The 24,101-nt window shown below is 36.2% G+C and overlaps 4 protein-coding genes and 1 long non-coding RNA gene across 6 annotated transcripts; 3 read left to right on the forward strand and 2 right to left on the reverse strand.

The window, feature by feature from the left end:
* Positions 1-211: 211 nt before the first annotated feature.
* MED16 (mediator complex subunit 16) lies at positions 212-6,482 on the forward strand. Of its 2 annotated transcripts, none has more exons than XM_089847651.1 (14): positions 212-973; positions 1,049-1,183; positions 1,289-1,487; positions 1,637-1,877; positions 1,970-2,053; positions 2,138-2,218; positions 2,305-2,376; positions 2,879-3,125; positions 3,198-3,487; positions 4,404-4,655; positions 5,171-5,367; positions 5,692-5,806; positions 5,889-5,975; positions 6,037-6,482. In XM_089847651.1, the coding sequence occupies exons 1-14, from the start codon at positions 912-914 to the stop codon at positions 6,414-6,416; spliced, it is 2,442 nt and encodes an 813-aa protein (XP_089703777.1). In that variant the 5' UTR covers positions 212-911; the 3' UTR covers positions 6,417-6,482. The 2 variants fall into 2 exon arrangements, with proteins under 2 accessions (XP_089703777.1, XP_089703776.1); XM_089847650.1 differs by having other exon boundaries at positions 213-973; positions 1,037-1,183.
* A 444-nt stretch (positions 6,483-6,926) lies between these two features.
* On the forward strand, positions 6,927-8,580 carry LOC149650928 (uncharacterized). The gene is made up of 2 exons (XM_089847080.1): positions 6,927-7,511; positions 7,622-8,580. Exons 1-2 carry the CDS (start codon positions 7,452-7,454, stop codon positions 8,324-8,326), a joined length of 765 nt encoding a protein of 254 aa, XP_089703206.1. The 5' UTR covers positions 6,927-7,451; the 3' UTR covers positions 8,327-8,580.
* A 693-nt stretch (positions 8,581-9,273) lies between these two features.
* LOC149650929 (epimerase family protein SDR39U1) lies at positions 9,274-10,656 on the reverse strand. The gene is made up of 6 exons (XM_089847653.1): positions 10,565-10,656; positions 10,387-10,493; positions 10,222-10,307; positions 10,031-10,152; positions 9,822-9,968; positions 9,274-9,759 (listed from the first exon to the last, which is right to left on the reverse strand). The coding sequence occupies exons 1-6, from the start codon at positions 10,644-10,646 to the stop codon at positions 9,350-9,352; spliced, it is 954 nt and encodes a 317-aa protein (XP_089703779.1). The 5' UTR covers positions 10,647-10,656; the 3' UTR covers positions 9,274-9,349.
* A 76-nt stretch (positions 10,657-10,732) lies between these two features.
* Positions 10,733-13,497, reverse strand: LOC149650930 (mucolipin-3-like). Its single transcript, XM_089847654.1, has 2 exons — positions 13,127-13,497; positions 10,733-12,990 (listed from the first exon to the last, which is right to left on the reverse strand). Exon 2 carries the CDS (start codon positions 12,882-12,884, stop codon positions 10,953-10,955), a length of 1,932 nt encoding a protein of 643 aa, XP_089703780.1. The 5' UTR covers positions 12,885-12,990; positions 13,127-13,497; the 3' UTR covers positions 10,733-10,952.
* LOC149650931 (uncharacterized) lies at positions 13,420-17,595 on the forward strand. The gene is made up of 5 exons (XR_016371004.1): positions 13,420-13,543; positions 13,631-13,819; positions 13,934-16,595; positions 16,670-16,725; positions 16,789-17,595. It is a non-coding gene; the product is annotated as an uncharacterized LOC149650931 (long non-coding RNA).
* Positions 17,596-24,101: the final 6,506 nt, after the last annotated feature.

Genomic DNA, 24,101 nt, shown 5'->3' on the forward strand with positions numbered 1-24,101 from the left:
GAGTGGAAGCTCCCCCGCTCCACAAGGCTAAATTACAATGTTGCCCCTAAATTATACTAGTGGTACGAGGGAATTTCCGGCTCAGTCGCACCACCTACGATACCATTTAATGCCTCGGTACTGCGCATTGAAGATGCTCGGTAGAAAAGAGCAACAAGATTTTCCCCTCTTTCCACTCCTTCCCTATACTCTCTTTGCTCCGACCGAAGAGAGCGGAAGAGAGCGGAGCATAGACATTAGAACACTATTAAGAACCTAGACAAACTATTGCGAGGGGGGTCTCGCGACATTCTGTTACGAAAATTTCCATCCTACCCCTTCGCGTGTGTGATAGGGTTTTTGATACGTGGCGCCCCTATCGGCGAGCGAAGGAGCTATTCAATTTGAACAAAAAATAAATACCGTAATGTTTCATCTTGCAAATATTTTAATTCTCTCTTAATAAACATCTCTTTATTTTACAAACACTTTTCCTTCCATTAATTAATACGGAAATTAATAAAAATTAATTAAATATAAAACGTCCCCGGCGGGATTCGAACCCGCGTTGTCTCCCTCCCAAGTACTGACCGCGCTCGAAGCTGCTTAACTTCGAGTGTTAACATGGGGTTAGTAATATTTTAGTTTACCTCGCCGCATGTAGATGGCGCTACAAGCAACTCACCCTATCACACACGCGAAGGGGCGCTTCCATTGAACCCGAATCAAAGCTGAAAATTCAACTGTTCCTCTTGTATCTCTATGGAGCGGAGTGAGGTTCATTGGTTGTCGAACTTGTCGTCCACAGTCCGCGTTGTTTTTAAATCAACTAATAAACATTGAATTAATTAATTAAGTTGTCCATCAAAATTTTAAACTGGACATTTGTCCAGTAGGCGGCAATCCACGTTATTTAATTTAAGAGTGTCGGTATGGACCACGTTTTCTCAGTTTTGAGGCGAGCACCGTCTATTGCAACTTTAACCACAGAATGGTAATTAAATTTTATTAATTAAAAATGGCCAAATTAATTTGCAAATAAATTATAAAATCAAAGGTTGCACGAAAGTGGCGTAGTTTGTTCCTTATCAAACAGAAATACCTTGGCATTCACTTCAACCAGTGATCTTTGCGATACACAATATAAAATGTGTCGTTCCCATCTGTACGTTGCCGATTTAAACATTCCTTGGGAAGCTTATAAGTAAGTGTACCGAGTTCAAATACGTTTATTTGATCATTTAAAACTTATTATTTTATATTATATATTATATATATATTATATTATATAGTTATATTGTAATTGTAGAGTTACGAGTCATAACGAAGACATAACTTGCGTAGAGTGGGATATTAGTGGATCAAAAATACTATTAGCCGATGCCGTTGGTAATCTACAAATATGGGGAATGAGAGATTACTTAATTAACGAATGGGTCATGTTAACGTCGAGTAATTTCCCTGGAGAACACATTCTATCCGCGTCTTGGTTTCATAATGGAAAAAAGGTAATTTGTAATTAATTATTTCGCATTCAGACTTTATTAAATAGGGTAATGGCAGCCCTCTGCCTTCGACTGTATTAAGCTCTATGGGGAAATAACATGGGGTGCCATTAGTCTATTAACTTTATAATTAATTTAATAAACTTTAAAAGTTGAGCATCAACACGGATAAAAAGGAAAGCACCCTTTACTTGGAGAAATATCAACATGTCAGGTTTGCCCCGTCAGTTCGACAGTTTGGCGGTCGACCATCAGATGGCTGTATAGTTGTCAGTGGATCGGGACTTATTTGCGTCATGATAATGCAATCTGACGGCTCTAACATAACTTCTTCCGATATGTTAAGCAACTTTAGAAGCAAAGTTAAAGTCGTCGATATGTGTTACGCCAAAAGTAACTAATAAATAATTCAGTCTAGAGTATAAATTAATTTAATTTAATTTAATTTAATTGCCTAATAATTATTATTAATTTTTTTTAATTAGACGGAGATTTTTTAATCGTTACCAGTGATGGTTTAGTTCAATCCTCTATTCATTGTTATAGAGTTACGGTTAAGGTTTCTCAAGGTGCCTTTTAAAATTTAAATTTATCTTTCCTCACTCATTATTAATTAATTAATTAATTAATTTAATGTTTTAAATTAATTTTAGATAAATGCTCATTAACTTGCCACCCTTTTTCAAGTTTTTATCCAAACTGTCATACTACAAATTCCACCCCAGAAAAACCATGTAACAAAAAAGTTATTCTCTATTGTAGAAAATTGAAAATTAATTTATTATTTTATAATATTTAATTTTCATAATTTATTTTTTAGCTTTTTCTAAAATAACGCATTTAAAGTTTGTACTCCGAGAAGCGGCTGATGCTGTAGTTATATCTGCTTGTGGTAAATTAATTTAAATAAAATTAAAAATAATTAGGCCTGTTTGAGTACCTGTTTTTCTAGAAAGTGACGGTACTGGCGAGTCCGAGTACCTGTTTTTCTAGAAAGTGACGGTACTGGCGAGTCCGAGTACTTGGATTCGCAACCTGTTTTTCCAGAAATGTGCGGGTACTGGCGAGTCCGAGTACTCGGATTCGCAACCTGTTTTTCTAGAAAGTGACGGTACTGGCGAGTCCGAGTACTCGGACTTGGTCTTACAACCTGTTTTTCTAGAAATGTGTGGATACTGGTGAGTCCGAATACTCAGAATCGGACTCAAAAACCTGTTTAGTGTTTTTCTAGAAATTGGCGAGTCCGAGTACCTATTAAATTAGGTGGCGAGTCCATTTTTTTCTTACTCGCACTTGAACTCGCACCCTAAAAATTAGGACTCGCACACGTCTAAACTATAATAGGACTCGCACACGTCTAAACTATAATAATAGAAATATTATTTCAATAATAGGCCCTTTAGGAAGTACGGTAGAATTATGGGAACTCCGAGAGAAACCCGTTGTTCTTCACAAAATGTTTCAAAGCAGCGCTTCCGATTCTCAACCTAAAACTGTTGGTTGGCAGCACCATGCCTCGTCAAACGCTACTTCACCAGTTGTAGCTATAACAACACCGCGTTTATCAATCTACGACATTTCTCCTCCTCCTTCTTATATAATGGTAGCTTATAAAGATAACGTTATCAACTGTTTCTTTAGGTTTGATTAATTTAATTTAAATTAAATTTAAACTGAAAAAATAATAATATTTTTGATTTAAAATAATTCCAGAGATTCCTTAACGTTAGTTTGTAGCATCAACGTTAACACTGGAAATCATAGACGAGATGAACACAATTTAAAACAATACGTAGCCAGCGCTACAATGTGTTGTTTACAAATGACCTGGACTGGTTGTGGATTAATCGCGGTAGATACTGCGTCACAAATATTTTTATATCGTCTCTCGCCCATTAATGATCCAGGTGGTCCTATGAGTCATAGTTACGCCATAACTATGTTGGAATATTGTTTACTCACTGGAACTGATTGGTGGGATGTAATCTTAAGTTTAAGACCAGGTGAAAATAAAAGAAACTTATTTTTAGGCCTGCGCGAGTACTCGCCATAGTCGGACTCGGACTCGGACTTTCTTATAAGCCTTATTTTTAGCTCTGCGCGAGTACTCGCAATAGTCGGACTCGGACTTTCTTATAAACCATATTTTTAGCTCTGCGCGAGTACTAACCATAGTCGGACTCGGGCTTTCTTATAAACCTTATTTTTAGGGCTACGCGAGTACTCACAATAGTCGGACTCGGACTTCCTTAAAAAACCTTATTTTTAGGGCTGCGCGAGTACTCGCAATAGTCGGACTCGGACTTTCTTATAAACCTTATTTTTAGGACTGCGCGAGTACTCATAATAGTCGGACTCGGGCGTTCTTGTAAACCTTATTTTTAGGACTGCGCGAGTACTCGCAATAGTCGGACTCGCACTTTCTTATAAACAATATTTTTAGGGCTGCGCGAGTACTCGCAATAGTCGGACTCGGACTTTCTTATAAACCTTATTTTTAGGACTGCACGAGTACTCGCAATAGTCGGACTCGGACTTTCTTAAAAACCTTATTTTTTAGGACTGCGCGAGTACTCGCAATAGTCGGACTTGGGCGTTCTTATAAACCTTATTTTTAGGACTGCGCGATCGAGTACTCGCCATAGTCGGACTCGGACTTTCTTAAAAACCTTATTTTTAGCTCTGTGCGAGTACTCACAAAAGTAGGGCTCGGGCTTTCTTATAAACCTTATTTTTAGGACTGCGCGATCGAGTACTCGCCATAGTCGGACTCGCACTTTCTTAAAAACCTTATTTTTAGGCCTGCGCGAGTACTCTCACGCGAGTCCGAGTCCAGTACTCCCAACCTAAAAATTAAATTATGACTCGCACACCTCTACTTTATTTTTAAAGATTTTTCTTTAATTTAATTTAAATTAGGTTTGATTGAAAGTACCTGCGATAAATTAACCGAATCTTTCAATCGACAACCTATTGGAACTCAACAATATTGGTACGGAAGGTTTTTATCCTTGAAGGGTTCGCTTTATAGATCCCTTAGTAATGGTCAAGCTAAAGCCGGAGATTGTCACGCACTTATCATGTTAAACGCTGTAGCTACCGCTATGAAAGGACTTCTACGTCCTAGAGAATTATCAAGCCAGGACAAAGGTCCCGCAGAAAATATGAGTGGTGAGAACTCTTCATTGTACATATCTATTCTTGTTCCATATAACAATTAAGACATAACACCAGAAGGGGATAATAGAAGAAGGATGACACTCTGTATCCTCTTAATGCTTTAGTTATGTAACGTCATTCTTCCCAGGCGAGGGTATCCCTTTTAGTTTGCTTTCCCGCTTATCAAACTACAAATGGGTAACTCTCGCACCGTAAGGTGAATTCTATAATTGTTTGGCACTAAATCCCCAGCAATCATCCCACAAACCTTGATTGTCTTGACGTGGGACAAAAATGCACAAGCGCATGCATGCGTCTTGCCAAATATTTAAACGCTAATAGAGTAATGATGAGGGAACTATTTATCGTGTATGTGATTCGGTTTAGTAACCTTGCTCTAAATGTTCCGATGTTGGGAAGAGTGACGTTACACTTACCCCGATTTGTGCTTGTACACTTCTCTCGAAGAGAAGTATTATATACTTCTGATAACACGTAGAACTAACGATTATATTGATGTTTTATAGCGATTTTAGCTAGTAAGGGAGCGGAAACTGTTACAAACGTAGATAATGCTCTATTACATCTCGAGTGTAAAGAATTTATGGTTGAACCACCCATTGTTCAATCCATGCAACATTTGACGCAATGGGTGGCTGATTGTACGCTTTATATTCTTTCAACGTTACCTTATCAGTATCAAAATCATATGAGATTTCCTGGTGTACGTTTTTAGAATATTTTTCGATAGCTTAATTAGCCTTATTCCTGATCAGCGCCACCTACCCATAGCGGCGACTTTGAGAACTACTGTAAGCGGCAAGCCAATCAGATGTCGCTAAAATCTGGTGACATCACTGACTGGCACTCTCGGGTCTTACCAAAAATGACGTCACCAGATTTTAGCGACATCTGATTGGCTTGCCGCTTACAGTAGTTCTCAAAGTCGCCGCTATGGGTAGATGGCGCTGATCAGGAATAAGGCTAATTTATGTTTTAAATTTCAGAAAAATTTAATAATTTTATTAATTTCTCTTTGAAAACTTAGGGGGGTTTGATATCAGATGTAAAAGCTTTGAGTACCCTGCGTGAATTGCTCGTAATTATTCGAATTTGGAGTCTGCTGAATGAAAGTTGTTTACCAGTTTTTACAAAAATGACTGGTAATTAATAATTAATAATAATTATAAACTTTAGGTTTAGCTAACTACGACTAATTATTTGTTAATTAATTAATTATTCTAGAAAATATTGATATTATGTCCCTCTTATTTAAATTGTTAACAAAAACTCTGTTAAGTCACGGATCTGAACCAGATGAAACTTTTTTCGGTACACTTTTAATTTCGTTTTCTTTTTAATTAAGTACTGATTGAGATTTTAATTGATTTAGACGAGTGCTGTTTGCTTCCCAGCCAAGTTATTATTCCTACACTTGAGCTTGGAATTCAAGCTCAAGGAATTGTCAGCCCAGCCCTTTTTATGAACTCTCTCCCCCTTCAGTTTGAGTATTTTAGCCAACCGGAGTTTTTACGTTACACGAGTAAAGTACACGCGGTCGAAGGATCAATGCCTCAACTGCATAAAATTGACGTTGTTAGGCATATTAGTTTGGGTGCTAACCCGGTTTCATCTCGGCAATGTACGAGATGCTCTTCATATTCTATGGTGAAGCCAGTAATTAGATCAGCGGCTACGAGAGCCTGGGATCAACGTTGGCTTAGATTTTGCCCTTGTGGGGGACAGTGGCGTCATTTGGTTAATAAAACATAAATTTTCTTTGTATGTCTGTGTATTTTGTAATATTTTCAAGTCAATAAACGTGAAAATGGATTTTAACGCATTATTTTATTTTCAAACATACATAATAGGCCTAAAAAACCGCGTAGGCAAATTGTAATCTTAGATTTTGCCCTTGTGGGGGACAGTGGCGTCATTTGGTTAATAAAACATAAATTTTCTTTGTATGTCTGTGTATTTTGTAATATTTTCAAGTCAATAAACATGAAAATGGATTTTAACGCATTATTTTATTTTCAAATATGCATAATAGGCCTAAAAACCGCGTAGGCCAATTGTAATCCAATCGGATAGCTCGTAACAAATTGACCGGTTGAAACAACCTATGAGAATCGAGAATACACTTCTAGCAGACGACAGTGGCGGGTGAGACGGGTTTCCGGCTCCGACATTCCGGGTTAGTCGCGGAATTTGAAGGTGCTTTTGCAGCGTGGATAAAAAGATTCTCAATTGGAATAAAAACATTTAAAGTAAGAAATTTCAATTAATTTACTATTTAAGTTTATTATAAGGATTAGTTAAATTGTATAAAACTTACTTTGAACGGACATTTTGGGCTCTTAAAGTTGCATAGGCCTATTTTTTAACCTATTCTTGTTTGGACTACTTTTTTTAAACCCTACAGCGAAAGTAACCCTGTAGACAAAAAAAATAGCTACATTTGTACATGTTTCAATAAGTCAAATAATATAACTACGAGAAAAATCTGAAGAGCAAAACTCTTTCGCTTTTGATGATAAAAAGTTGGGAAATTGTTACAGTAGGCCTTAGGATGAGTAATTTCTTGCCGTTTTTTTTTTTTGGCCTACTGACCTTTCCCGCCCAACCCCCCCTCCGCGCGTGTGATTTTATCATCATGTTCCATGAAAATCAGCCATTATAAGAGGCTACGCGATTAGATCTCTCTTCATTAAAATAGTAACCTTTGATGTGTTAATTAATAAACGGGTACTCTTAAATTTAAATAACTTAATCCGGTAATAATAATAATAATTAAAATCAATAATCATGACTGCTACCCGACGACTTATTAAAGAAGAAAGTGAAAATACAAGTTGTTTTGACGAGGTAATTATCGTTTAATAATATCTAGTTTTAGTTTAGGCATGGATATGACGCGTGGTTTGGGAAATATTATATGAGTGTGGTGTTCTAACGTTATACTGACGCGTTTCCAGCTCGAACCATTTAAACTACCAGCTGGGTTACTTAATTTAAGCTTCCTCGATGTTGATAACGAAACCCAAACCCTTCAGTCATCCCAGTTGAGTTTAAACAGAGCCCAACAAAGAATTGCGAGGGAAGATTTAACCAAAAGACGTCGCCCTCGTTTGACCTATTCTCGTTGGAACATGATGATTTCGAGTCGTTACAAGACCGAACTTTGCCGACAGTACGACGAAGAGGGTATCTGTCAGTTCGAAGACAAGTGCCTTTTTGCCCACGGAAGGAACGAAATCCGACCTTTGCCTAGACACCCGAAGTACAAGACCGAACTATGTCGCGACTTTCACGAAACCGGGTTTTGTTCATTTGGACCAAGATGCAACTTCATTCATTCGTCAGACAAGAATGCCACCCTTAAAACGAGCGTGGCAGCACCCTTGAGCGCCATGAACATAACGCATCAGGACAATTCCTTGTCGACAACCTTGCACAAACTTGTTGAGGACTGTCCCTTGTCTAACTTGAATGCTGAGGCTGCCGAATGGAGATCGTCTTCCGTGCCATTTGAAGGAGTTATTGGTAATTACGTCACCAGTGGTCAATACGGAGCCATTGGAGAAAACAGCAGCGACACCATGGACACCAAATCGTCCACTGAAACCTTGGATGACGTTGGGGTCAATGACCATCTGTTTCAACAACTAGACTTCTACTGAGACTGAGTAAGATATCAGTCACTTTTCATATAATTTGGTAAAAAAAAAAAACGGTGGTGGTCTTCAAAATTATGTTTAATCTCGATGACGCTTTAAATTAAGTTACAATTAATTTATATCATTTGAGGAAGAGCGTAAATAAGTTTTAAATTATTTTATCCTTCATGTTTTAAGACAAACGTGAGAAAAAAAAAGATTTTTGTTTATTTTGACATAGCTGATTATACTAGCGGTATAAATAAAGTATATTTTATAGCAGTATTCTCTGTTTTTCTTTGAAATGTGCTCGGTAGACATTTGAAATTGGTGGGTAAACAGGTTTCTGGGAGTGGTCTCTTGTTTGGGGGAGGGGAGGGGCTTACAGAATGGCGGGAATTTCAAATGCGTTACGACAGCAATCTTGCCCTAAGATTTATTCTTAACAGTTATTATGAGCAGAAGGGGATAATAGAAGAAGGATGACACTCTGTATCCTCTTAATACTTCATTTATGTAACGTCATTCTTCCTAGGCTCACCCTTTAAGTTTGCTTTCCCGCTCATCAAACTACAAATGGGCATCGCACCGTAAGGTGAATTCTATAATTGTTTGGCATTAAATCCCCAGCAATCAACCCACAAACCTTGATTGTCTTGACGTGGGACAAAAATGCACAAGCACGTCTTGTCAAATATTTAAACGCTAATAGCGTAATTATGAGGGAACTATTTATTGTGTATGTGATTCGGTTTAGTAACCTTGCTCTAAATGTTCCGATGTTGGGACGAATGACGTTACACTTACCCCGCTTTGTGGTACACTTCTCTCTCGAAGAGAAGTATTATATACTTCTGTTATGAGGCATTATTTTATTATTAGCATTAAGGATATGTTCTTTTAGAAGTGGGTTATGTTGTAGAATAAATGGGTCGGATTTAAAATAATCACAATTAAGGAAAATAACTCAATAAATTTTTGAAATAATTTATTTCATACACTTTACTACAATTTTAATACTTATTTAGAATACAGTTAATCTTTATTTTACCCAACACATTCCTTAACAGCTGAATTTATATCAGCGTATTTGTACTTATACCCACTTTCTAGTGTTCGTTTAGGTATGACCTTTTGACCCTCAGTCATGATAATGGCTCTCTCTTTATTGAAAGCCAAATTAAGCGCAAAAACTGGCATAGGAAGAATAGAGGGTCGCCACATGGCTTTGGCAAATGCTGTACTAAATTCTCCATTAGTTATAGTTTGTGGGGCGACTCCATTCAGAACTCCTTGTACTCTATCATTAGAAACAGCGTGGGTAAAAATGCCAACTATATCTTCAATGTGAATCCAAGGCATGAATTGTTTTCCCGAACCAACAGGACCCCCTAACCCGAAATAAAATGGCCAGTATAGTTGTTTAATCATTCCACCATTGCACCCCAAAACGACGCCTAAAAAAGCAGCAATTTGTTTAGTTACTTAAAATACAAGTTCACAAAATACTGAAGCTAACCAGATCTAACAATAACTCTTCGAACGTTCAATTCCTTCGGTAGATTATTAGCAATTTCCCATTCTTTGCATAACTTTGAAAAATAATCACTATCACCTCCTTGGCTATCTTCATCATATTCGGCAGTTTCACTGGGTGGATAATAACCTAAATTGCAAATTTAATTTTGCTTTTAAAAAATAATTTAAATTATTATTATTTTAACTTGCCAACTCCCGAGATGGTTGCAAAAACCTTTGGCTTGTTTTTAGCCATTAATATCGAATCATTTAGCATTCTTGTTGTAAAAATCCGACTCGCGTAGACATTTTGTTGGAAACCATTAGTCCATCTTTAATTTTATTATTTAAATTAAATATAATATTTAAACTAATTAATTCTTAATGGATTAATTTTTTACCGTCTAGTTGGATCTAATACATTCTGCCCAGCTACATTAATTACCGCGGTACAATCGTTTGGCAGACCATTTTTCTTTAAATCATCCTATTTAATTATCGTAGATTTAATTAAGAATTAACTTTAAATAGTAACTAAATAAATATAAATATAAATATAAATATACCCATGTGATATTGCCTATTTTGGATTTTCTCGAGATAGAAATAACATTATATCCAATGTTCTTGAGGTGACTAGCTAATGCTGAACCAATAAATCCTGTTCCCCCACCTTAGTTACGGTTCGGTAATTAGTTTTTGAATTATGACGAACGAAACGAATAAGCTCCGCTCATTACTTACCAATTACCACTGTCCCAGCCATATTATACTCTTTATTTGTACTGTAGATCTTAAATTGTATGTCAAAGCGTACGTAGGACATAGGCTTAATTATATAATATAAGCATCTCAAGGAGAAAAATTGTAGGATGCCATCTGAAGGATAAAATAATTGACACATAACAAAACTTAAGATTAATTTCATATTTAATTACATCTAATTATCAATTAAAGCATCAAATCAATTGTTCAAGCGGAGAAAAACAATAAGAATTTAAAGGTCAAAAGATTCGAAGTAAAAAATGCGTAGTCTATAAAAAAGTAGAGATTTATAAGAGCTACATTTTTTTATATACGTCATTTTATATTTAAAATATTTTTATAGATAATTTTTTTGAGATTAAGTATCTTATAGACGTTCGAATGAGTTTTGTTCGGGACGCGAGCAACACCAAATAAAATTAAATATATTATTGTCCTCTAATTCGTGGCGATAAACGCCGCTAGAAATATCTTCGGGGCATTCCTCTATAAAGGATTTTAAGTCGCCCAAAGGAAAGCCAGTCTCGTAATATTCTTTGATGGTTTCGTACGAATCCATAATGACCGATATAAACAAGCTGATAACGACGTAAATGAATAAACTAATGAATAAGTACAAGTACAGGCGGGAAAACCACCAAACTAAAACACTCTCGGTGCTCAAAATGGCGAAGGTTGCGAAAAGATCATCTCCATTCATCATGGCAAATAGACATTCGGACGTTGTGCTAAGTTCCCGAAATTTTATGTGGTAAGGGCCAAATACCACCCAACCGCAGAAGCAAAATCCGCAGTAGATTAATAGCGTGCAGAGAACAAAACGCAAGACATTGGGTAATGCCCTTTTCATCGTGAGAATTAGGATGTTGTATTTCCTGAAGAATCCGAGGTATCTTAGTATTCCAATCCAGACTAGTAAATTTCCGCTTCCAAGAAGGATGGAGCAAGTGTTATATTGATCTCCTTCCACCGCTTTCTGTTCTATGCGTAATTTCAAGACTGATCCTGTTAGAATAATTAGGTCGTTGGTGATCATCATAACTAGCCATAGATCCAGGAATTCAAATTTGTCTTGATACGTCAAATTTTTTCCATATTGCTTCCTGAAGAATATTTCAGTCGCTCTGCGAAGTTTTTGTCCCTTGTTTAAGGATCTTCCGCATAAAATGATGGAAGCGCAGCAGAGAACAACAACCAGGACATTCAAAGCTTGGCGAAATATATAAACCAGTTTATCATTTTCCGCATACTCCACGTTAACGTGGCAATTCAATTTTTCCGATTCAACTTCTAAAGATATTAATAATTGGCCGTCGTGTCGATTGTTCCCGTAAGTAATGGTGACATTGTAGCGATAGCAATCCGGAGAATCAAATTTAGTTAATGATTTGACAAAAACGGCTTTCAAGTAAAAGTTCAGCGTGGCGTCTATAAGTCTATTGAAAGATAAAGTCGCGTTTTCTCTTAATAGGTAGTTGCTCAAAGAAAATTGGTTCCATCGTTGATCACCGGCTGGATATTCTTCTATTTCAAAACATCTTTTAAGAGGAGTATTATCAAAGATTATGGTTGTGTTATACGGATAAACTCTCCCTCTGCGGTAGAACCTTTTGCAAAATGAAATAGGAGAAATGGTTCCATTTATATTATCGTAACCCAATGACGCTATTGGATTGGTTGTGATGTTAGAATAGACTTTGATGGCATTTTCTACATGCGCGAAAAAATCTGGCTGAGTGTATATGGCGTAAGGTCCGGTTGAAGGAGGGTAGGACGTTACTTCTCTGACAGAATCCCAACCTTTCAAGAACAAATGCCTGAAAGTGACAACCGCGTCAAATTGTTGCTGTTGAAACTTGGAACTGTCACTCCCGAACAGCATTAGTTGGAAAGTGACAAAAACTATCTTGATTAGCTGAAGAAAGAGCTTGTACGGTATTCGTCCTTTAGCTCTGTATTTTTCAAAAGGATTCATGAAAAAATATCGAAGTTTTCTTCTCATCTGATCTCTTAGTTGAGGAGTGAATGCTTGGAGCTGTCTAGCTGAATCTGTTAGGCTAGTTTCTGTCGAGTACACTGAGCTGCATGTTACCGAGCTTTCATTTTCCACTAAACAAGTAGATGCTTCGGGAGACAATGGTCTATTAGGTAGATTAGTAATTAGGCACACAGTTTCATTGCTAAAGGAAGGTTCTTCAGAAAATCCTGTTGACTGTGTTATTCCGTTTTCGTTACTATTTGTATCTCCATGAACTGGACTTTGAGAGTTTGGAATTGCCGTAACTTCCACTTCGGACATTTTTAAGCTCTTAATCTCTAATAGAGACTAGCATCCAAAATAACATCAGACTCCGCTGACAAGATTTTGGGGACTTCTTTTGAAATAGGAGCAAATGAAAAACAATCTGCCAAAGAGATTAGGAGATTAAACATTACCCTAATTAATACCATTTCCTAATTTAAAGTTTCAAATTACATATTTTCATGTAGGAAATGGGATCAAGATTTTTGTATCTCAGTGATAATGAAATATGTTATTACCTAGTGAGTTATATAAACCTTTGAGCTGCCAAAATACGGATATAATAAAAAGAGGCGTGTTCAGATTTTTTTTGATTAGCAATTATACGAAATCAAAATAATCTTGCGATTTCTGTCTCTCTCGCCGTTTTTCTCATCACGTACACCCGTGCCTGCTTAAAGGCGTACACACACACAGTACACTACGCGTTAGGCTTAACGACTGTCATATCATATGACACAATTTTTTGCAGCAGACGAGAAACACGAGATAAACAATTATTGCCAAGTCCGGAAATAACTACAGGACACTAGAGATATTCCAATAAAATTTTAAAATGTCCCATTTTTATTAAAAAAACCAAAAACTAAGGGGGTGACTGGGGGTCACTGGAGAAATGACCAAAACAATTTCCAAAGTTTTGATAGCTTGACTATGTAAGTTTCGACAGTAATTTTAGTGGACAATGTCCTCTATATTTTCCAGTCAAAGCCTTTGACACATGTCCTTTAAGAAATTTATAGACTTCTGGTCCTTATTAAGGCGTTGGAATTGGACACAACGGAACCCCTTATCTTCAATCAATCTCACTTCAAAAACTTGAAAGTACCGCCAAATTTCTATAGAACCATAGCCCACTCGATCACGCATTAAAGAACCCAAGCTGCTCGAGCCATATAGTGTTTAAAACCATCATAAAAATCTATTAAAAGGTATAACTTTCAGTTTAACAACTTTATGAAGCACTGAACGCACAAAAAAGTGCTTGATCTTGAAATTCTATGTAAATCAACCTAATTTGCATATTTTTAACATGGCGATTTAAGATCATGCCCATTTTGGTGTATAACCGGAGTCACCATTGTAAAAAAACTTCCTCCATGGTTGAAATTTCATCAATATGTGTCGTCTGCTTTTAACGCCACGCTGTCACCGTAAGGAAGGAAAAGCTGTAAAGATGTAACGCCCTATTCGAAATAACCTGGATTTGGTAAATTATTAATGTTTTATTATAATTTTTAGTCGTATTATAAGTAGAAAAGTAAGTTAATTAATTAAAATTAAAATCACGCGTTGGAAGTCTTTGAAAAATTATGCTATCATATTAAGTTGCTGGTCGGACCTTCACACACAGGTTGCACCAAGGCCCAAAGTAGGGATTGTGGCAATGGACCTGATTATGGGGTTTTGATTTTGCTTTGAAGTTGAAATTTTGATAGTTTGCATTGATACATGAATTATTTTGTTTGATTGAATAGTTATCCCACTGGACAAGGATAACTTTAGCTTTCTTGTTTTCTCTTTGGTCAATACCGTAAATATATGAACTTTGAGACTAATTTTGCGAAGAGGCTCCCAGTATTTCAGATTGGCAATCATGACATTAATACATGAACCCATGCCCTGCCACCCTTTCAATGGGAAACACGATTTATCGAGTGTTATTTAGAAAGTAGGACCAGACACTTTTTGGGATGATAGCATAATTTTTTCCTCCCCAATGGGACTATGGCAATTTATTTAGTCTTTTTATACTTTTTTTTGATGGACTAAATTTTAGAAATAGTTCCTGATTTTGGACAAATCAATGAAGGGACCTCCCTTATCTGTTGCTTGACACAGCATAGATTCTTAATTTTAAACCGATTTAATTTTCAGTACCCAATTGAATTGAGAGGATATTTAGCTATTATCTGATACCGAATGAACAATTTGTGCTGATGCTGGAAGGAATTATTTTTTGTTATTGTTAGTTTGAATTGGTCTCTTCCCAATAAGTGAGCATAGCTTTTTCTTCACAGATTGGGTGAATGCTGTAAATATTTTAGCTTTGCAGCTGTGATTTGAAAAAATGGCAGCTGTGATTTGAAAAAATGGCACATGTTATTAATCATATGCAGATCTATTCTTAATTTAGAACCGCATTATGCAAACTATTATTTATAATAGAAATTCAAGCAGGGTCCCTACACAATTTCATCCTTGATTCAGAACCACATTTTGAAAGGGGATCTCAATATTGAAACTATTTAGGCAACGTGTGAAACATTTTAGGCGTAGAAATAATTCAAGCTTCGTTATTTGAAAGAAATTTAAATGTTTCCTCAAGCATTTCTAGATTACTTTATTTATTTTTAGACGAGAAAGCATCGGTCCTTTGAGGGTGTTTTGCAGGATCTCAATAAATTATTTATTTATGTAATAGGTAGAAGACTGGTTATACGTTTTCTCATTTAAAAATAATGAAATTAATCAGGATTTTAAGCCAAGGGTTAGATTTAATGTATGAGATTCCCTTCCCAATATTATTTTGTCAAGTTAGGGGTTTTAATTATATTTATTTTTAGAGGAGACAGCGCTTGTCGAGTGGCTCATTGAGGTTGTTTTGCAGGAACTAAATAAATTATGTTATAGCTAGATGGTCTCTCGCACGCCATCTCCTTTAAAAGTAATCAGTATTTTAAGGGAGTTTAAGACAAGGGTTGGCTTTTGTCATAGTACAAGTTGGGAAAACCAAAATATTACCTCTCCGTGTCGAGAAGATTATATAAACAAAATTATCCAATGAAAACACTTTTTCCCTCATCCTTTATATATATATAGGAGGCAATGAATGAAATATATCACAATGCACGGGCCTTGATAGATACAGGAGGCAATGAAGGAAATATATCGCATGCACGGGCCTTGGTAGATATAGGAGGCAATGAAGGAAATATATCGCATGCACGGGCCTTGGTTGATACAGGAGGCAGTGATAATCTCTCTTTGTACGAGAGGTTTATCTTTAATATTTAAATAAATATAATTATTTTTAATTATTTTAATCTTCAATAATTAACATTAATAATAGTTAAATCGTTTAAAATAAAGTTATACCTATTATCTTCTCAAACTTTGCTAATATTGACGTTTAAAGTGAAGGGTACCCCTCTTCCCGCTTTCTTCAAATTTTGGGGTATATATACGATTCGATTCCATTATAACAGTAAGGAAAAAGCGCAATTGCGAAAACCTTTGGTGGCCGATCCCACCTTAGGGAGGCTAGACGTTTCTCGTAACCCTAGCTGATCGCCGCGTATATCCTAAAACCAAACGATGATAATGGAGTAGAAGCCAATGATACAGATTGGTGTCTATGTGGAATAGACGGAAGACCAGTGGATGGTGGTGATTAGAAGCCAGTGTAAGTGCAGACTGGTGTCAATGTGGGATTGACAAAGAACAGAAGATGATGGTGTTGGAAGCCAGGTAAGTACCAGGCTGGTGTTCATGTCGGATGGACAAAGATCAGAAGATGGTGGTGTGAGAACTCAAGTAGAGGAGCCATTTCCGTGACTGTGAAAGCAGTTCGGAAATGGCGAACACGTTTGCTCCGATACGCAAACTGCGAACGCGGTCACGTGGGTGTAACAACGGACAGACAGACAGACAGACAGACAGACACGGCCGTTACAGAACCTCTCCTGGACTACGTCACACGGAGAGGTAAAAATTTCTCCCCCCATATTAAGTTATTGAGTTTAAAGTTATGCATGTGCCATTTTTTGTCAAATGATAAGCTGGAACATTTTATGTTACATCATGCGAGAACATTGAAGTGGACTTTCATATTAAGGTATGTAATTTGAAGTTATGCATGTGTCATGTTTCCCAAATAATAACAATTTATCTTATGCAGTGACAACATTCTTCTTGTGGACATGGTGCGACAACATTCTTGTGGACATGGTGCGACAACATTCTTGTGGACATGGTGCGACAACATTCTTCAAGTGGACATGGTGCGACAACATTCTTCAAGTGGACATGGTGCGACAACATTCTTCAAGTGGACATGGTGCGACAACATTCTTCAAGTGGACATGGTGCGACAACATTCTTCAAGTGGACATGGTGCGACAACATTCTTCAAGTGGACATGGTGCGACAACATTCTTCAAGTGGACATGATGCGACAACGTTCTTGTGGACATGATGCGACAACATTCTTCAAGTGGACATTCATTGGAAATCCCATGCTAAGGACGACGTTTCCTGGTTTTGGGGGCTCCACAGCGGGCCTTAGTTTAAATTTAATGATTCCCGAGTTGAACAGGGGCTTGTTAAATTTAAATTGGGCTCGCAAGGCTTACTTTGGGGGTGGTAGCTTAAGTTTAAATTTAAAGTTTCGTTACTATGGAAGGTACAAAAACATAAGAAAAACACTTAGGGTAGTTTTTTTGACCTTTTTTATGCTTTTTTATTGTTTTTTTAATAAAATTTTTATTTTTTTTATAAATTTTTAATAAAAATTAATTTTTTTATGTAAAAAAAAATTTTTTTTATGCTTTTTGTTCATTGTTTTTTAATTATTAAGCTTAAAAGGCACTAAAAAAGGGTCAAAAAACCCCCCCTAAGTCCCGATTAAAAAAAATCGAAACCAAGCCTAGTATCGAAAGTATTGAAATAAAAGAAAGAACGAGGTTTAAGGCAAAATTTATTCAATAAACAAGTTGGGAAAACCAAAATATTACCTCTCCGTGTCGAGAAGATTATATAACCTTAAGTATCCAATGAAAATGTCGACCTTTTTGCCCTCATCCTTTCCCGCGCTTTGCTCTTCCGCATTTCATCCTTACTCTCAACATTATCTTCCTCCATTTTACATACAAAAATCAAATACTCACAAAAAGAAGTGGCAAAAACCTGCTGGCTCTTTACAACCACTTAATTTGACTTAATATCCAATTTCCAACAACAATAATATACCGGTAGTTTAATTGACAACCTACTAGCATCGAAATTCTCATTAAGAATGACTCCCGCGGATAAAAAAGGGCAATTTTCAACTAGGTGGGCGTTATCTCATTAGATTTGAAAATATCATTTGTCTTTTTTAACAATGCCTAACCGTTTGGATTTTTTTAAAGCAATCTTAGCACCAAAAAATATTTTTTGATACAAAATAAATGTTTTATATTCTTATTAAGAATAAAACAAGAGGATAAAAAAGGTCTGTGCTCTCGTAATTTTTTAAGCTTTTATCATGATTACTCTATACAACAGTAACAAGGAGTGTAAACCCATTAGTGGAAGCAGTATTTTTTTCCCAAAACAATCTCGCTTATGTTTATCCTCTCTTGACTTCGCTAAAAACGTATTACTCCTACATAAAATATTAATAGACAGGAAAGGATTCATACCATTAAAGGAGCGCAATATTATCCATATTTTCATTTCATATACAGAGAAAAGAAATTATTATGTTTCTGAGAGGAGCTTCCCATTTTTGTTGTTGTTTTGAAAAAATATATCGCAATGCACGGGCCTTGATAGATATAGGAGGCAATGAATGAAATATATCACAATGCACGGGCCTTGATAGATATGAGGCAATGAAGGAAATATATCGCATGCACGGGCCTTGGTAGATATAGGAGGCAATGATAATCTCTCTCTTTGCACGAGAGGTTTATCTTTAATATTTAAATAAATATAATTATTTTTAATTATTTTAATCTTCAATAATTAACATTAATAATAGTTAAATCGTTTAAAATAAAGTTATACCTATTATCTTCTCAAACTTTGCTAATATTGACGTTTAAAGTGAAGGGTACCCCTCTTGGCCGCTTTTTTCAAATTTGGGGTATATATACGATTCGTTTCCATTATAATAGTAAGGAAAAAGCGCAATTGCGAAAACCTTTGGTGGCCGATCCCACCTTAGGGAGGCTAGACGTTTCTCGTAACCCTAGCTGATCGCCGCGTATATCCTAAAACAAAACGATGATAATGGAGTAGAAGCCAATGATACAGATTGGTGTCTATGTGGAATAGACGGAAGACCAGTGGATGGTGGTGTTAGAAGCCAGTGTAAGTGCAGACTGGTGTCAATGTGGGATTGACAAAGAACAGAAGATGGTGGTAATTAGAAGCCAGTAAGAACAGACTGGTGTCCGTGTGGGATGGACAAAGACCAGAAGATGGTGGTGTGAGAACTCAAGTAGAGGAGCCATTTCCGTGACTGTGAAAGCAGTTCGGAAATGGCGAACACGTTTGCTCCGATACGCAAACTGCGAACGCGGTCACGTGGGTGTAACAACGGACAGACAGACCCACACACACACACACACACACACACACAGACAGACAGACACGGCCGTTACAGAACCTCTCCTGGACTACGTCACACGGAGAGGTAAAAACAAAGAAACCTAAGTGTTTACAAAAATTTCGAACAAAAAAATAAATTAAAGTGTTGTAAATTAAAGTTTGAACGAAAAAAAATAATTGAGTGGTTACAAGTAAAGTTTGAACGCGAAAAAAAGAATTAAGTAGTTAACAAAATTTCCCGTTAATGATAATTAAATATATCTTCAATTTTCTAGGTTCGGTGACGTTCTCGCATCTTTGAAAGTCATCGTAGAGAATGATAGCAAGGTCGGATGAGCTTCAAGACATCTTGTACCGCAAATCCAAGAAAGATGTCATCTGGAATGATAGTCTCTAGCAGCGGAGGAAATCCCAAGTTGCGAGCATCATCTCCGAGTAACCAGTGTCAGCCAAGGAAATTCGAGAAAATCAACCGCATCTATAAACGAAAATACATTAATAACAAATATTAAGCCATTGCCTAATTAAAGGGATACTTAAGTTAGCTACCCCCTAGATTTAAAGAAAAAAAAGACCGTCCTTAAATATTGAAGTATTATATCTCAGATTAATTTTAAGAATCACCCCAAAATATCAAAGAATAATTATAACTAGCTTCTGTTTATATTCTTTACTTTTAAAGTTTTCTGAAATTACTTTTAAAGTTTAAAGAAAATAATTTATGGCATAGATTTAAATAATTAGAAAAGAATATTTTTGCCATTAATTACATTGAATTGTACCTAGCTTCACTTTAAAGGTACATTATTAAATACTATGCTTTGAAATAATTTCAGAAAACCTTCTAGGCGGATTAACTTTAAAATACCCTCATTATCAATTTAAATTAAGGTGACGGGATAAAGTAAAAGCTTAGAGATTAGACCCAGGTCCCGATAAAATATTTTAATGGTTAAGCCTATTGCAACTTAATCTCGCCTTGTTTATTTAGCTTTAAATTTGGAGCTTAATAATTTTAAAATACCCTCTTTAATTTAATTTAAAATAACGGCATAAAGTAGAAGTTCAGAGATTAAATCCAGGTCCCGATAAAATATTTTAATGGTTAAATCTAAGCCTAATGAAATTTAATCTCGCCCCGTTAAATGAGAATTTAAAAAACGCGGTTCCTTATCTAAAATAATTATATACCGACAGAAATGAAGTTTTAGAATCTTAAGGGTCTTTAATTTACGCGTAATAATTAAAAAAATACCCTCGTTAATTTAAATTAAAATGGCGGCATAAAGATAAAGGTTAGAGATTAGTTCCAGGCCCAAATAAAATATTTTTAATGCTTAAGCCTAACGCTACTTAATCTAGCACCCTTTAAATGGAACTTAATTTAAATAGAAAGCGTGGTTCATTATCTAGAATAACTATATTCCACCGTGAATAAGATTTTTAGAATCTAAAAGATCTTTAATTTACGCCTAATAATTCGAAAATACCCTCGTTAATTACCAGGCACGGATAAAATATTTTTAATAGCTCGTGGAACTAAATTTCGCCCCGTTAAATCATAAATGAGGCTTATTTTAGATAATATACCACGGTTTTTTTTTAATTAATTATACACCGCCATGATTAAAATTTTAGAATCTCTAAGGGGTTTACGCGTAATAACTTAAAAATATTGAAATTTCTTCTTATTGTACCTTATTTTCAATAAATAAACATAAATAACTAACAATTAACACTTCCTAAATGATTTAAACTCACGGAATAAATGAAATAATTTAAGGAGAGCTAGATGAGTTCGGATTCTTGTAAAGTTTAAGCTTACGGACTGTTGAAACACGAGGCGAAGCAATGGCCGCTAAGTCTTCGAGAGCTTGGAATTCAGCATGCGTCTTTGGCAAAAACGATCAAAGAAATATCGGAATTATTAACTATCAGCTGAGTAGGAAAGCAACCTCGACGTCTTCGAGGCAAAGAAAGAATGAGGTCTTTGGCAAAAACGATCGGAGAAATGGCGGAATTATTAGAAGTCGACGTCAAAAGCCGGGATCACGATCAGCTGAGCAGGAACGGTTTTCCCAAGCGACCTCAACGGCTTCGAGGCAAAGACAGAATGAGCTCCGCGCTGAGCCGCTGACCTCCAACCAAGAATTCAAGAAAGAAATTTCCAACGTCGGGGGGCGCTAAAAGCTCCTATGCTCCAGGCGCGAAATCCAAATAGCTGTACACCGCTAGGCCTAAATGAATGAACGCTAGGCTTAAATGAATGAACGCTAGGCCTAAATGAATGAAATAGTAATGGATAATCATAACCTATTATAAACATCTGTCGTGACGTCACAAGTCAATAACCTCTGTGACGTCACGTCACGTGACCGGGTATGACGTCACGTCACGTGACCGGATATGACGTCACGTCACGTAACCGGATATGACGTCATCCCGCGTGACCGTATATGACGTCATGTCACGTGCCATGCCAACTGTGACATTGTCATTCAGATGTCAGTAAATACGTAACTACGTATGCAGCGCCCCTAGCGGCAAATGTTGATTAATCAGTTCATAAATTTGTGAAGAATTTGAGAGCTTTATTGCATGTCATTTAGATGTCAGTAAATACGTAACTACGTATGCAGCGCCCCTAGCGGCAAATGTTGCTTAAACCTTTCATAAATTTGTAAAGAATTTGAGAGCTTTATTTCACACAAAAGTGTTTGTAACTTTTTTCTAACTAAAGTAATAATAAAAACAAAACCCTTCTATTTAAGATCTGATCCTTTCTTAAATTGTGAAATATTAATAATTAATTTTGTAAACAATTAATAGAGCTATCTCAGTTGTTTCGTCAGTGTCTAGGGCTTACCTTTGGCAAAGGCGGCCATTTTTGGTCCCTTTTTTGGTTCTATAGACAAATAGCATGGGTGACGTCACACCAAGACTTTACAGATCGCTCTAATATAGTGGGTCCCTGGTAAGCTTATAAATAAAAATGATTTTATAACACAGACTTATTGACGCAAGTTTTATTTTCAAACATTACATTTTATACATTCGATTTGATTGAATAAATTAATAAAATAATTAATAAATGCGTATTTTCTGTATGTTGCGTAAAGACCCTGAAAATGAACAAAATATTTCATTTATTAACAAACGCCTTAAAAATTTACAACTTCAAATAGACTGTCTTTGAGGAAATAAAGCCCCTTTCAGACGATACAACTCTTCGACTCATTTAGATGGGTCAACTCGCGTTGAGTGAACTAGATGGGACTTGTGAACTGAAGTTGGACTTGTTGAACCACCAAATTATGAATTGATCATTGACCAATTTTTGTTCACTCAACTTTTTAACATCATCTACTTTGAGTCAAAAGTTGTATCATCTGAAAATGCCTTAATTAGAAGTCCTCTTGACTCGGAGATGTAAAATTTTGGTTTCCCAACTTGTTTTTATTTGTCGTGGAAAATTTACATCTATTTTAAAAAAACTATCCACTCTAAATTTTTCAACCTGTTTTAGTATAATAGAATACGTTGAACCACGCATCACGCTAAAATTTCACGTCATTTGCAACAATAGAACAGAGGACATGGCCAAAACACCATAGAAATTGCACGTTGTCTTATAGCTGGTTTTTAACACATATGTTCCATTTAGTGAAGCATTTCTCGCTGTAAGTGGAATAAGACTTATGGGTTGGTAAAATATGTCAAACTTTGAACGAAGAATCAATTAAATAATTATTATTCAAAGAAATAACGATTTTTCACGGCAAATAGAGGATGAAAAGAATAACTACGGTAAAATTACTAAAAAGTATCAAAAATATAGAGAAGACACAAGGAATCCTTATTGTTCCCGTTTCCATTAGATAAGGATGATGTGGGTGGACAATATAGCAAACTTGTGACTCTTGTGTCATGGATATGTATTTATACATATCCATGTTTGTTCCCTGTAGACGTCAATTAAGTTCTCCCATATCTCTAAGAATCATCACCACACAACAAGAATTACCTGTGTCACCTCTATAATTTTATGAACTACGACTTTGCTGGTAAAATAACGTAGGCAGCGGTGTTTAAACCACTCCTCTAGAGTAAAAAGGTTCATAAGATATTTTCCATAAGTTTGTCACTGGTTACTGAGAGCTTGTCATGAAGTTACGTAGAAGAAACGTCATAGATTCTCGTAAAGCTGCGCCTGGTGAGGCGCTGTTATAGTATAGAACAGACTAAATAGGAAGATGGACTGCAAAACCAACTTTCGTTAATCCTCGCGTCGTTCTCAAACTAGCTCTCAGTAAGTCTCTCAGTAGCATTACGAAGCATAGTTAGTGTTATACTTATGGAATGTATTTTATAAACTTATGTTATTACTTGTTTTGTAAGTTTACTCTTTGATGTTTAAACTGCACGTTTTTTAATGTACAGTTATATTCTTGCACATTTGGAATTGTATGGCTAATTATAACCCTATTACGACAAAATAAACGGAGGAAAATAAATAAATAAAATCAAATAACCTGATGTTAATTTCGGGCTCCTTTGACTTTCCCGCCATTCGAGTTTTTTTACGTCATCCACGAGTAGCTCCGCCCAAAGCTCCGCCCCTTAGTCCAAGAAATTCTTACGCTGCTAGCCAGTGTTGTTCTAAGTGGCACAATTGTGCCTTTTCGGCACATTTTAAGATCTTCAGCACCGAAAGTACATTTGGCCTGTTTAAAGCACATTTTCAAATTTCATTTTTAACATTAGCGTCTATGGGACAAAAATTCCGCCACTAGGTGGCGCCAAAAGCCTTTCGTTGGGGGGGACGGAAATTTTCCTACCCCCAGGGGGGGAAAGGCACATTTTGAAAAAAGCTTCCATTGGATCAGCACATTTTAC

Source organism: Phalangium opilio, unplaced genomic scaffold (genome assembly GCF_054372755.1).
Source record: "Phalangium opilio isolate 3A_F unplaced genomic scaffold, DU_Popi_V2 ptg000082l_1, whole genome shotgun sequence".
In the NCBI taxonomy this organism is placed as follows: domain Eukaryota; kingdom Metazoa; phylum Arthropoda; class Arachnida; order Opiliones; family Phalangiidae; genus Phalangium; species Phalangium opilio.

What these genes read in the sequence shown, in the direction of transcription:
- LOC149650930 (XM_089847654.1), bottom strand. Translation starts at nt 12,884, where the DNA reads ATGTCCGAAGTGGAAGTTACGGCAATTCCAAACTCTCAAAGTCCAGTT.
- MED16 (XM_089847650.1), top strand. Translation starts at nt 912, where the DNA reads ATGGACCACGTTTTCTCAGTTTTGAGGCGAGCACCGTCTATTGCAACT. An exon ending in TTCCACCCCAGAAAAACCAT is followed by an intron (nt 2,219 to 2,304) that starts GTAACAAAAAAG and finishes TTTATTTTTTAG; the next exon opens with CTTTTTCTAAAATAACGCAT. An exon ending in ATCATATGAGATTTCCTGGT is followed by an intron (nt 5,368 to 5,691) that starts GTACGTTTTTAG and finishes TTGAAAACTTAG; the next exon opens with GGGGGTTTGATATCAGATGT.
- LOC149650928 (XM_089847080.1), top strand. Translation starts at nt 7,452, where the DNA reads ATGACTGCTACCCGACGACTTATTAAAGAAGAAAGTGAAAATACAAGT. An exon ending in ATACAAGTTGTTTTGACGAG is followed by an intron (nt 7,512 to 7,621) that starts GTAATTATCGTT and finishes ACGCGTTTCCAG; the next exon opens with CTCGAACCATTTAAACTACC.
- LOC149650929 (XM_089847653.1), bottom strand. Translation starts at nt 10,646, where the DNA reads ATGTCCTACGTACGCTTTGACATACAATTTAAGATCTACAGTACAAAT. An exon ending in GGCTGGGACAGTGGTAATTG is followed by an intron (nt 10,494 to 10,564) that starts GTAAGTAATGAG and finishes ACCGTAACTAAG; the next exon opens with GTGGGGGAACAGGATTTATT. An exon ending in AAGAGTTATTGTTAGATCTG is followed by an intron (nt 9,760 to 9,821) that starts GTTAGCTTCAGT and finishes CTGCTTTTTTAG; the next exon opens with GCGTCGTTTTGGGGTGCAAT.